We start from the raw sequence: 13135 nt of genomic DNA on the forward strand, positions 1-13135 counted from the left end.
TTCTTTTTCTTTTTCTTTTTTTTTTTTTCTGAGACAGGGTTTCTCTGGGTAGCTTTGGAGCCTGTCCTGGATCTCTCTCTATGGACTTGGCTGGCCTCAGACTCATAGATCTGCCTGCCTCTGCCTCTCAAGTGTTGGGATTAAAGGTGTGCACCACTACCACCCCGCATCCTTAGCAATTTTTTAAAGTCCAGGAGAACTTAAAGAATGAAATCCTTTCTTCCCAGCACCTGGGGAGCCGGCACAGTAGGGCAGAGGTGTGTTCTGTTCTGCCTCTGCTCGGGAAGCACGCTCGGATGCCGCGTGGGCAGCAGTTGGGAGTCTCCCGTGAACAATGTTACTCCTTGCTCTCCCGTTAAAGCCATGGCATGCCTCCTGCATCACACTGCATTATAAATGCAGCTCATCATTCCTGGAAAACCTCATCTCATGTAATCTGTGTGCCTGCCGTGTGCAAGGCATGGAGGTTATCACTTTACAGATGTCAACTCTGGCCATCTTAGCTTTCCTGACGAGTAGTCCACTGTCTCCAGCAGCATCCCCCTCTGTCTCTGTCTCTGCTATCCCTAAGTAGCCCTTGATGTTCATAAAAGCTACAACAGAACAGTTCTTGGGCAGGTGAGATGGCTCATCGGGTAAAGGGGTGTGCTGTCAAGTCTGAGGACCCGAGTTCAATCCCTGGACCTATGTGCTAGGAGAGAACTGGCTTCCACAAGTTTCCCTGTGACCTCCACATACGTGCTGTGTCATGATACAGGCAGAACGGGACTCCAGGAACTGTTAAATGTTGTGAGCCTTGTGGATAAAGGTCTCTGTAATTCCCACGGATGCAAGGATGGGATTCTGAATGTGTTTTGTCAGTCAGCTGACCGCGTCTCCCTGGCACAAGGGAATGCATGCAATGGACACTTTTTAAACAGTGCTGATGGGTCTGAGGGGAAAGCTGCCTCTCGTGCAGAGCTGAGGGGCGTAGGCAGGGAGCGCTGGTTAACGATGCCCACAAAGGGGACACCCTTGGCCTTCCCCGTTGAGTTTCTTAATCTCCTCTGCCTGGGCCTCGGAGCAGACAGCCTCTCATCCCTGCTACTAACTGGAATCTCCGAGAGGAGTTGGTAGACATTTGGACTGCAGGGATGACTCAGTGGTTAAGACAGCTTCCTGCTCTTCCAGAGGACCCGAGTTCAGTTCCAGTACCCACAACCGCCCTGCCTATAACTCCATCCAGGGATCTGACATGCTCTCTGGCCTCTGCATGTCCCTACACATACATGGCATATAAACATGTGCACATGAACAGGTACACACACCCACTCACGCACACACACTTTTAAGTTAGTAGTCCTCTAAGAGAGGCCCTGTGCTCAAGCTTAACGGACTCTTTCTTGTAACTCTTGGTATCCTTTTGTATGCTATGGATATTATGGTCTTGCTGAGTCTCCAAGATGGTGATAATAGAAATACAGTGTTTCTCATTTGTCTACAAAACTCGTGTGTGTGTGTGTGTGTGTGTGTGTGTGTGTGTGTGTGTGTGTGTATCCTGTATCAGTGAGAAATACCAGCATGATGGAATTAAGTCCCAGAGGCTCCCACATTGGGCTGAGTCTAATGCCAGCATTCAGGGAGTCCATCCCTATGTTGAACAAGGGCTCCTACCCAGCTGTCCTGTGAGCGTGGTAGACAGCTCACTGAACGTCTGTAATCAAAGAATTTTTCCAGACCATTCCTTGGGTTGAGCTCGGTGTAGCTCATTGAGCAAAAGTCCTGAGTGGTCATTTTCTTAAAAATCTAAGTGAGAAATGCCAAGGAAGAGTAAGGTGTGCTGGGCTGGAGTGAGAAATGGCCCGGTCAGCGTTAGGATGGGATCCCTGGGAACTGCGAGGCACTCCATGGACCACAGTAGGTTTTTACATAAGGCTCTGGATTTTCTTCCCCTTCTGTTTTACAGAAGAGGATGTGGAGAATTTTGACGTGACCAACTTGTCTCAGGACATGCTGCGAAGCATTGAAGCAGACAGCTTTTGGTGTATGAGCAAGCTGCTGGACGGGATCCAGGTGAGCGGCCCAGCCAGGTTCAGGGCTCTCTTAGCTTTCTGCGTCGTTACGGCTCTTCTGTGTCCGGCAGGGCCATCCCCTGCCAGTGCTCCTCTGCCCCTCCTCTTAGCTTCACTGTTAGCTTCATGGTGATCTGAGGAGACCACCATGCTACACTAGCTGTCCTCAGAGAGGGCCCTTGCTCTCTACTCTGTCCCCAGATCCTGTGGTCAACCACAATGCCGGGCTCCATCCGCCTTCCACCACGTGCCGCAGTTTTATGAATCCCTTTGTTTTCTAAAACCTGTCACGAGCTGTTAGCACTGGTGAATTTTAAAACATGTTCATTCTGTTTTTAATCGTGTGTCTGTGTGTGGGTATGTGCGAATGAGTGCAGGTGTTCGTGGAGGCCAGAGGGGCTAGGTCACTGGGATCTGCAGTTTGAGGTGGCTGCTGTGACCACTGGCTGTGAGTGCGAGGAACCGCAGTGGGTCCTCGGGAAGAGGGTGTGCACTCTTGACCACCGAGCCTTCTCTCCAGCCCCTGGCATACTTATGTGCTTCAGGGACTGGGGAGATGGCTCAGTTAATAAAGGGAACCTGAGCCTAACCCCTGGCACTGGAGAGGTACCACCCTCCTCCGTGAGCTCCAGTCTCAGTGAGACCCTATCTCAAAAGACAAGATGAGGAGTGATACTTGAGATTACCCTGGCCTGTGTAACATGTGCAAACACACACACATGCACACATGCGTGCACACCCCCCCAGATCAGCCACGGCAGCAGAGCAGCCTGTGTCGGCATGATCTCCCGCTGTGTGTGGTAGGCAGCCAGTTTGGACACTCTTACCCCAGGCTCTGTGTCCTTTGCAGGATAATTACACCTTTGCACAGCCAGGGATCCAGAAGAAGGTCAAGGCACTGGAGGAGCTTGTCAGCCGGATCGATGGTAGGTTGAGAGGCGCAGACTTCTCCAGCAGTTGCCCGGGGTGGCCCTCCCCGAACCCCTCCCAGCCTGTCCTTGCCGTGACCCAGTCTTTGCAGCACTGATTGGGGCTCAGCAGGAAGGCTATGAGCTCTGCTGTCCCAAGGTCCGTCCGGCCTCCCTCGTTTCTGTCACCAGGCTCTCAGTTCCCCCGCAGCTCTGCCCTAGTCACCCCCTCCCCTTAGTCCACAGCCCTGGCCCAGGCCGTTTGCTGTCTCTACCTCCTCCTAGAAAGACTTACATTCTCTTGGTCCTCTTTCAAACCGTCGTCGTCATGGGCTGGTTTTCTAGAGCGGTGCTCTGGCTCTGCCCCTCTCCCGATTGGAAGCACCAGTGGCTTCCATTGCCTTTAGCCCCCAGCTTTGGGGCTGACCTTGTCTGTCATTCAGGGACATACAGCATCCCAGGCTTGATGCAGGCTCCCCAAATCTGGCTGACCCCCCAGTGGGACCTCCCACACTCCTCTGGGAACCTCAGTACAAACCCAGCCCCCACCCACCCAGGCAGGGATCTGGGAGGAGCAGGTGGTCAAGGGTTCAGTGGCCAGAGAGATGGGGGGGGGGGGGGGGATGTTCCCTGCATTGTGGACCTGGCAGGGGACCTGTGACCTGAGGTCTCTTAGACCAGTGAGCTTGGAGTGGCTTCTGCTTCCTCCTCCTCCTCCTCCTCCTCTGTTTGTTTTGTTTTGTTTTTCAACACAGGGTTTCTCTGTGTAGCCCTGGCTGTCCTGCAGCTCTCTGGCCAGGAGACCAGGCTGCCCTGGAACTCACAGAGATCCGCCTGCCTCTGCCTCCTGAGTGCTGGGATAAAGGGGCGTCCCCCCCCCCTCCGCCTGTGGTGGCTTCTTAAAGCCTGCTGGTCGCTGCAGACCTCTGTCCTGCGGGACTTTCTGCTCCCCCAGCAGAGGCTCCCTCCTTGCCTTCTCACTGCCCTCCCAGGTTCTCTTGCTGTGGAAACAGTCTTGGTTTGTCTTGCTCTCCGTCTTCCCGTGGCCTAGGCTCTCACCTTCACGTGTTCTCACAGTAGTGTTGTGAATGGAGTGCTTTTCCCTTGAGTCTCACCGCTCGGCCCCAGCTGCCAGCTTCCACAGAGGCCCATCGCTTGCCTGAGCTTTGTATGGGGCGCATGCTGGCCTCTTTTGAGGGGCTGAGTGGCTTCCCGGGTTAGCCATCAATTGGATATCAGCGGGTAAAATGAGTGGTTTCTGCTGCTTTGTATCTTTTTTATCCCCCCATGGCCCAGGTCAATAAAGGCATGGAACTTAAAAATATTGGAACACTGGGCCAGGAGCTGGTTTACTCTGTTAAACTTTCTGCCAAGCCTGGTCCTCATGGTAGAAGAGAACTGATTCCTTCAAGTTATCCTCTGACCCCTGCAAGACCACACACACAGAGACACACATACACAGACACACCCACACATCAACCACACACACACACACACACACACACACACACACACACACACACACACCCCAACCACACACACACTAAGTAAATGTGCACCACCTCCTTGTTTCTTGTGTACTTTCTCATTATAAAAACTTTAAGACTGCAGCAGCAGCAAACCCCACAAGCTGTGGGTGCCTTTACTCCTGGAGTCACCTTGCTGGCCCCTCACCGTCCCATTTTATAAATGAGAAGATGGTGATTTAAAACCAGCCGTCAAGGGGGCTGGAGAGATGGCTCATTGGTTATGAGCACTTGCTGCTGTTCAGGAGGACCCATGTTCAGTTCTGAGCACCCACCTGAGGTGGCTCACACTGTTAATAACTCCAGGAATCTGATGTCTGACTGCACTCATGTGCACAGACCCACACGCAGACACATGCCTACATGACTAAAAACAATACAAGTAAATACCGGAAACCCCGACCACCCAGCATTATTCACAAAGCCGCCATGCAGAATAGGGACCAGCTTGTTCAATTTGCTCAGGGTACTGTACAGGCTCAGGGGCAGGAACAAAGTGCAGATGGCGGCTGGTTTCTACTAAGTGTGCAGAAGAATCTCCCCCCTCCCAAAAAAGAAAAGAAATAATCAGGTGTGGTGGTGCACGCCTTTAATCCCAGCAGTCAGAGGCAGAGCCGGGCGGATCTCTGTGAGTTCGAGGCCAGCCTGGGCTACAGAGTGAGTCCCAGGAAAGGCGCAAAACTACACAGAGAAAGCCTGTCTCCACCTTTGTTGGCCATCTCTCCGGGAAGCCAAAGGGAAACGGCCAAGATGGGCTCCAGGGTTCCCTACCGGCCTGGCCCTGCCCTGGGGTGTAATGAGGCCCGGCAGCCAAGTTCCCCTCCTGTCTCTCGCGTCATGGCCAGAGCAGCTCCTGACTCGTGTCCCTTCCAGAGCAGGTACACAGTCACTTCAGGAGGTACGAGGTGGAGTACCTGCAGTTCGCCTTCCGGTGGATGAACAACCTGCTGATGCGGGAGCTTCCTCTGCGCTGCACCATCCGCCTGTGGGACACCTACCAGGTACCGAGGGACCCTTGCTCCCCAGTCCCTGTGGCCAGCTCCCTGCCAAGTGTGGTGGCTTGAAAGTCTCCATCCATCCGCCTTCAGTTCTATGTCTGCTGGGCGGGGTGTCCCACCTCGATGGCTCGGACGTGAGGGCCCCACCGTGGGCTCCTGTTGGGGGCTCTGAGCCCTGCCTGACTCTTCCTCTCTCCCCCAGTCTGAGCCCGAAGGGTTCTCGCATTTCCACCTCTACGTGTGCGCGGCCTTCCTGATCAAGTGGCGGAAGGAGATTTTGGATGAGGAAGACTTCCAGGTGCGTGGCGGGGGAGTGAGTCCTTGGCCTGTGAGGGCAGAAGGTGCTGCTGCAGATGCTTGCCTGGGGGTGGGAGGGAGGGGTGCTCAGGGGAGGCTGCCCTCCAGTGGGCAAGGCGTCCTTGGGGCCTGAGGTCTTCCCAGTAAGAAGGATCGTTGTCCCCAGAAGGCTGGAGAGTGGCTGCCCAGGCCCGAGAGAGAAATCCCTCATTCATTCATTGACAAGGGTTGATTCCAGACCTGTCCTGAGAGTCACCATTGAGACCCAGGGCATCCTGGGAAGAGAAGCAGGCAGGGGGTTGTTCTCACAGCCCACGTGCTGAGGGAAGACAGGCAGCTGACGGCTCTGGAGGCTTAGAGGTGCCCAGTGATCAGTGGGCATTGCTTCAGGGTCCTGCACGGTCCAACAGGCGTCCTTAGTGGTAGAAGGGAGACCACAGATTCAAATGAAGAGTCAGGATAAGCTCACCGAGAAGGTAACATTTAAGCAAAGGCTTGAGGAGGTAAGGGAGCAAGCCGTGCGGCCACTAGGGTGGAGGCAGTGGCCAGTGAGGAGCTTTGGATCGGCTGCAGGTCTGGACATTGAAGGGTTGTGGAGCGAGGCCTGGAGCGTGGTGGCCAGTGAAGAGCGGAGTGCGGTCAGGTCAGAGACCTCGGGAAGGTGCCTGAGCTGGCGCTCTCTCTGAAAGGCAGTTGCCGGCTTCCCTCCGGCGGCGAGTGCTCTACAGACCGGCCCACCCCGCGCTAGTCACCCTGCTTGTGGCTCCTGAGGAACTGCTGGGTAGAAAATCTTCAGTCCAACTCTGGCAAGGCCTCTCTGTCACCCAGGCTAAGAGCACCTGACTTGTGACCAGCACCTCTGCCCCTTGGCTGTGGTTATTCAGCCTCTGCATCTTTATCTGAAGACTGTTTTCCACTTTTTGTAACGTTACGCTAAGCTGCAGTGGGGTGAGGAACAGGGAGAGGTGGAAAGAAAGCTGCAGTTCCAAGCGTTGCCACCAGGTGGCAGAGTGGCTCCTTACAGCTAATCCTCTTTGTGTGAGCACTTGACCAGGGATAGGATTTATTCAGAAGTTTCTAGAAAGCTTCTACTAAAGCTAGAGTTAGAACTCAAAGGTGGCTCCCCTCCCAGAAATTGCACCCTTCTCCTGAGCACCACTTCATGTTGGTTAGTTTTGTTTGCAAGTTACATAAAAGCGTGGAATCATTATGGAAATACTAGAAATGTCCAGTAAGAGGGGTGTAGAGGAAGCCAGTGAGATGGCTCAGTGGGTAAAGGTGCCTGCCGGCAGGGCTGACTGAGTCCAGACTCTGGAGTCCACACAGCAGAGGAAGAGAGCCTATTCCTGACGGTGGTCCTCTGACCTGCTCTCTACAGAGCATGTATCACACGAGCATACATCCGCTCAGTATAAACAAATCTAAAGGAAGTTTTTGAGACAGGGTCTCTTTATGTAGCCTTGGCTGTCCTGGAACTTGCTATGGAACTCGCTGTGTAGACTAGACTGGCCTGAAACTCACAGAGATCTGCCTGCGGGGATTAAGGCATGTACCACCACACTTGGTTTAATTTCTGATTTTTAAAATTTATTATTTCATATGTGTGAATGTTGGCCTGCGTGTCTGTCTGCATACTACATGTGTGCCTGGTTCCTGTTAGAGGCCAGAAGAAGATCCCCTGGAACTGGAGTTACATGGTTTTTTGTTTTTTTTTTTTTTTTTTTCCGAGACAGGGTTTCTCTGTGTAGTTTTGGTGCCTCTCCTGGAACTCACTTGGTAGCCCAGGCTGGCCTCGAACTCACAGAGATCCACCTGGCTCTGCCTCCCAAGTGCTGGGATTAAAGGCGTGCGCCACCACCGCCCGGCGGGTTACATGGTTTTAAGCCACTTTGTGGGTCCTGGGAATCGAACCCAGCTCTTCTGGGAGGACAGCAAGTGTCTCTGAGGCAGCTCTCCAGCTCACCTTTCACTGAGAGCTGGGGCTCGCCATTTGGGCTGCTTGGCCCCCAGCCCCACTGCCCTCTGTCTATACTGCCTGCAGTGCTGGGAGTGTAGACACAAGCTTCCCCCGGTGCTGGGATCAAACTCAGGTCTCCTGCTTCTGAGGGGAGCACTTTACCCCCAGGACCCACATGGTGACTTAAAACCATGTAACTCCAGGTCTAGGGGATCCTCTTCTGGCCCCCAACAGGCACCAGGCACACACGTAGTACACAGACAGACACACAGACAAAACGCTCGTCCACAGAAGGAGACAGATAGGACCTGAACAGCAGCAACAGCAATCCGATGGCTAAAGTCTCATGTTCACTGTCATTTTGATACCTTCCCTTTAAGGGCTACCTCCATCCCTTTAAGGGCTACCCCCATCCCTTTAAGGGCTACCCCCATCCCTTTAAGGGCTACCCCCATCCCTTTAAGGGCTACCCCCATCCCTTTAAGGGCTACTTGCATGGAGTTGTTTGTGGGGCCAGGGCTGAAGCCAAGTAGTGGTTGCCAGGTGGAGGAGAAAAGAGAGTGTCCCCAGTGACAGTGACGGGAACAGTGGGGCGTGATGAGCATAGTACAGGTGGATTTGGCCGGGTGGATCGCTCTGTATAAATAAAATGCTGATGGCCAGTAGCCAGGCAGGAAGTATAGGAAGGACAAACAGAAAAGAGAATTCTGGGAAGTGGAAGGCTGAGGCAGAGAGACGCTGCCAGCCGCCGCCATGAGAAGATGTTAAGATACCGGTAAGCTACGAGCCACGTGGCAACTTATAGATTAATAGAAATGGGTTAATTTAAGATATAAGAACAGTTAGCAAGAAGCCTGCCTCAGCCATACTTGTTTCCTTGGTTGGTTCTGAGCGGCTATGGGACTGACGGGTGAGAGAGATTGGTCTTGACCGAGGCCAGACAGAAAAACTCCAGCTACAAATGGTGCCCAACGTGGGGCTCGAACCCACGACCCTGAGATTAAGAGTCTTATGCTCTACAGTGGATGTGTGTGCAGAGGGAGCAGTAGGCAGTAGCTGGACAGAGAGGCTGAGAACTGGGGCTCACATTTTGGACCAGGTGCTGTGCTTTGGTGTGCTGGCAGCAGGTAAATGCTTCTGTCAGTTGCCGGTGAGATTAGGGAGGTGTTAAATGCAGGGGCTGCGCTCTGCAGTCTCAACAGGAATGATTTTGAATGAAGAACCCAATTAAGGATCTAACAAAAGGAAAATAGGTAGATAAATGAGCATGTAGCCATGTGATGGCCTGCTTCCTTTGAAATACTCATTTGCGAAGGCTGAGTGGAAAACCATGAGGATTATCTCTCTCACACACACACACACACACACACACACACACACACACACACACACACACACCGTCCCCCCGCCCCCCACAGATCCCACCAGGGGCCACGCTAGTTTTCTTTGTATTGCTTCAGTTTTAGTGTAAGTGCTACAGAAGCAAACACAAAGGTCACCATTTGTGAGATTGCTCTGAGACAGACAGCTGTGCTCTGAGACAGACAGCTGTGCTCTCAGACAGCTGTGCTCTGCGGTCCAGGCTGGCTTGGAACTTGCAGCCATCTTCCTGCCTCAGCCTTCCAAGTGCTGGAATTACAGGTGTGAGCCACCATGCTGAGAAAAGACTATACTTTGGTTTGGTTTGTTTGGTTGTTTTTGTTTTTTGTTTTGTTTTGTTGAGACAGGGTTTCTTTGTGTAGCCCTGGCTATCCCGGAGCTCACTCTGTAGACCAGGCTGGCCCGGAACTCACAGAGATCCGCCTGCCTCTGTCTCTCGAGTGCTGGGATTAAAGGCGTGTGCCACTACTGCCCGGCCAGATTATACTTTTTTTTTTTAAACATTTATTTACTTATTATGTATACAGTGTTCTGCCTACATGCATGATTGCAGGCCAGAAGAGGGTACCAGATCTCATTACAGATGGTTGTGAGCCACCAAGTGGTTGCTGGGAATTGAACTCAGGACCTCTGGAAGAACAGCCAGTGCTCCTAACCTCTGAGCCATCTCTCCAGCCCCAGATTATGCTTTTAAAAAGTGATTAAAGCACTTGCTGTATGAAGCCCTGAGTTCAGTTTCCAGCACTGGAGAAAAAATAGCTTACTATATGAAAACATTGCAATGAAAACTTGTAAAAAGGAATCTGGACATGGAACATTCATCTGTAATTCCAGCTTGGGAGGTGGAGGCAGGAGGATCAGAAGTTCAGAGTCATCCTTGGCTATATAAAAAGCTTAAGATAAGTCTAGGATACACAAGGCCTTGTCTTAAAAGACAGAGTAGGGGCTGGAGAAATGTTCAGCAGTTTAGAGCAGGTACTGCTCTTGCAGAGGATGACTCCTCAAACCTGTGTCAGGGAGCCTACAGCCTACTGTAACTCCAGCTCCACAGGGTCTGGTGCCCTCTTGTGGCCGCCATGGGAATCTACACTCACATGTACATACACAGATATATACACACACAATTAAAACTAAAATCTGGGGGCTGGAGAGGTGGCTCAGTAGTTGAGAGCACTGGCTGTTCTTCCTGAGCTCCTGAGTTCAATTCCCAGCACCCACATAGTGGCTCAAAACTACACAGAGCTCAAAGCTACACAGAGAAACCCTGTCTCAAAAAACCAAAAATAAAATAAAATCTGAAAAAAAAAAATCCAAAGTACAATTAAGAAACAGCTAGATATATGAAATCGACTGAAGGATTACCCCCAGAGTAGGCATGTGCAGTTGGAAGCAGTGGTTTTGTTTGTTTGTTTGGTTGGTTTGGTTTTTCAAGACAGGGTTTCTCTGTGTAGTTTTGGTGCCTGTCCTGGATCTTGTTCTGTAGACCAAGCTGGCCTCGAACTCACAGAGATCCGCCTGGCTCTGCCTCCCGAGTTATGGGATTAAAGGTGTGCACCACCACCGCCCAGCTCTTTCTACCATCTTTATTGTGGTTATTCTCTGCTCATAGTATTTTGAAGAGGCGGGTGTTAGTGTGTCAGAGACTCAGGGCAGGGGTTTGAACTTCCTGGACTGAGCAAGGGGCCCAGGACTGCATGATGTTCAGGAGGCAGAAGGCTGGACCCTGGGGGTCATGTGGCCCAGGAGGAAGGCCCCACTCCAGGTCCTGTAACAGAGGGTCTTCTGGGCCTTGGCCATAGACTGCAGAGACAAAGGCCTCCCTTCCCTTGCAGGGCCTCCTCATGCTGCTGCAGAACCTGCCGACCATCCACTGGGGCAACGAGGAGATCGGGCTGCTGCTGGCCGAGGCCTACAGACTCAAGTACATGTTTGCGGACGCCCCCAACCACTACCGCCGATAGGTGCTGTCTCCCCGCCCGGGGACCGGACTGCCCCATCTCTGATGGCGATTTCATCACTGTGGCCACTGTGCAAGCCGTGGGCCCCGGCCAGGAATCACTCCTGCTGTACAAAGCTCACCCTCTGCCGCCGCCGCCGCTGCCGCCACCGCCCAGGTCTTCACTTCACAGCATCCGCCACGTTGTGTCTCAGGATGTGTGTCTGGGACCACTGTCAGTATTCTGTGCCCTGTGGATGGGCCCGACTCTGGGAGAGGCAGAGGAGGCGACGATTGTCTTTCCCTTCGGGAGACACTGGACAAAAGGAGGGGGCTCCAGGTCTGCCCCACACTGTCCATATGTGCACCTGCTGGCTCTGCCCAGGACCCAGCGGGTGGTTTTATTTTTCTTTCTTTTTTCTACATTTCCATGCCCGAGGCACAGGGTATTAGGCTCTCGGGCCGTCGATGTTTGTGACTCACAGGTCAGAGACACTATGTTTTCAGAAGACCCTGCTGCCCCGCCCTCACCTCCTCCTGCCCCCCGCTGAGCCAGGACACAGGAGTGAGCCCTTCCTTCTCAGGTGGAGGAGACACCATCCTCATAACCCTGAGGAGAGGCCTACACTCAAGGGCTAGGAATTGCGTTTTCCCGTTCCTCCTCTATGAATCTTACATTTGGTGTGCATGTGTGTGTGTGTGTGAGTGTGTGTGAGTGTGTGTGCAGGAGTGCATGTGTGCGTGCGTGCGTGCGTGCGTGCGTGCGTGCGTGCGTGTGTGTGTGTGTGTGTGCAGGAGTGCGTGTGTGTGTGTGTGTGTGTGTGTGTGTGTGTGTGTGTGTGTGTGCAGGAGTGCATGCATGCGCACATGTGTGTGTGTGTGTGTCTGTGTGTACGAGCCCATCGGCATTTTGTCCCGTCTGAATTTGTGTTCAGACTAACCCATCAGAAACAGTTGGGAAGGACCTGAGGGACCAAGCATCTGTGGTCCCTTGAGAGGGACCAGGGCAGGGGAGGGAGAAAGAGTGGTTTTGGTTTTTGGGTTTTTTTTTTCTTTTTTTTCCCCCACCCCCCTTCTTTCTTCTTTTTTTTTTAACCACCTCTTCAAACCCCTTTTCCAGGGTGAACCACTCCAAGATATTATGTATAAATTGTGTTATTATGTATATGGGTAAAGGTGTACAAATCTATGTCCTCTTTGTAGCAGATATGATTTTATATTTATAGTGTGCATTGACACATGAACGCAATCCAGGTCATGAGATGAAGCTGCTGGGTGGGCAGCTTCAGGGAAGGGGCCTGGGGCCTGGAGCCATCTGGAGCAGCCTGTGGCCAGCGACAAGCTGCGCGTCCATGTTTCAGCCTCCGCCCTTCCCCGTCCCGCCTCGCCGTCCCTCCTAGGGCCTCTGTGAACACCTAGCCGGGCCTCCCCTTTTCCACTGCAGAGCCTCCCCCCACTCACCCCAGCAGCCCCCCGCTCACCCCAGCAGCCTCCCCGGGAAGGACCCCAGAGGCAGACGCCCTCCCTCAGGTTCTGTGTTCCCAGCCTCTTCACCCGTGGAAGTCAGCACTGTGGTCAGGACAGAAGCTGGCCGACAAGTCAGTGCCAAGAGAATCGGGATCCCCGTGTGTCGCCAAGGTGGGGGCCTCCTCCCAGAGAGCGGCATCAGGTGTCCCCTGTCACCATCACACTCCCCACAGTCCCGAGGTGGCGGACCCATGCTCAGGTTGTGGCGTCTGGTAGTGGAGAAAGGAGGATGCAGGCCAGTAGCGGTCCACCCGCCGGGCAGCCGGGCAGCGCTCCTGGGGTGACACCCCTAAAGCTCACTCGCCCGTGTCCTTCCTTCCCCGAGTTCGGTCCCTCGCCCAAGCTGTTTCTCAGGCGTTCTTCCCTGTGCCCCGCCCTCCCCTTGGTGTGCCTCGGACTCCTCCACAGATGAGAGGACCCGTGGCCTCCCTCCGACTAATTAAAGAGACACTTGTGTTCCCAAGTGGTGGGTTTATTTTTTTAGTTTTATGTTTGTATGGGAAATTGTGGATAAAGTGAATGGACTGTAAATAAATGGTGTTTCCTCCTCCTCCA

The 13135-nt window shown here is 53.1% G+C and overlaps 1 protein-coding gene across 1 annotated transcript in view; it reads left to right on the forward strand.

Annotated features, from left to right (window-relative positions):
- Tbc1d22b (TBC1 domain family member 22B) overlaps positions 1 to 13135 on the forward strand; it is a 58660-nt gene extending 45525 nt beyond the window's left edge. Inside the window, exons 9-13 of the mRNA XM_006983079.4 lie at positions 1946 to 2052; positions 2902 to 2977; positions 5359 to 5486; positions 5686 to 5781; positions 10950 to 13135. Of these exons, the coding sequence (XP_006983141.1) occupies positions 1946 to 2052; positions 2902 to 2977; positions 5359 to 5486; positions 5686 to 5781; positions 10950 to 11078 (536 nt within the window). The 3' untranslated portion in view covers positions 11079 to 13135. The remainder of the gene's footprint in view (positions 1 to 1945; positions 2053 to 2901; positions 2978 to 5358; positions 5487 to 5685; positions 5782 to 10949) is intronic.

The sequence above is a fragment of the Peromyscus maniculatus genome, chromosome 21 (genome assembly GCF_049852395.1).
Source record: "Peromyscus maniculatus bairdii isolate BWxNUB_F1_BW_parent chromosome 21, HU_Pman_BW_mat_3.1, whole genome shotgun sequence".
Lineage (NCBI taxonomy): Eukaryota > Metazoa > Chordata > Mammalia > Rodentia > Cricetidae > Peromyscus > Peromyscus maniculatus.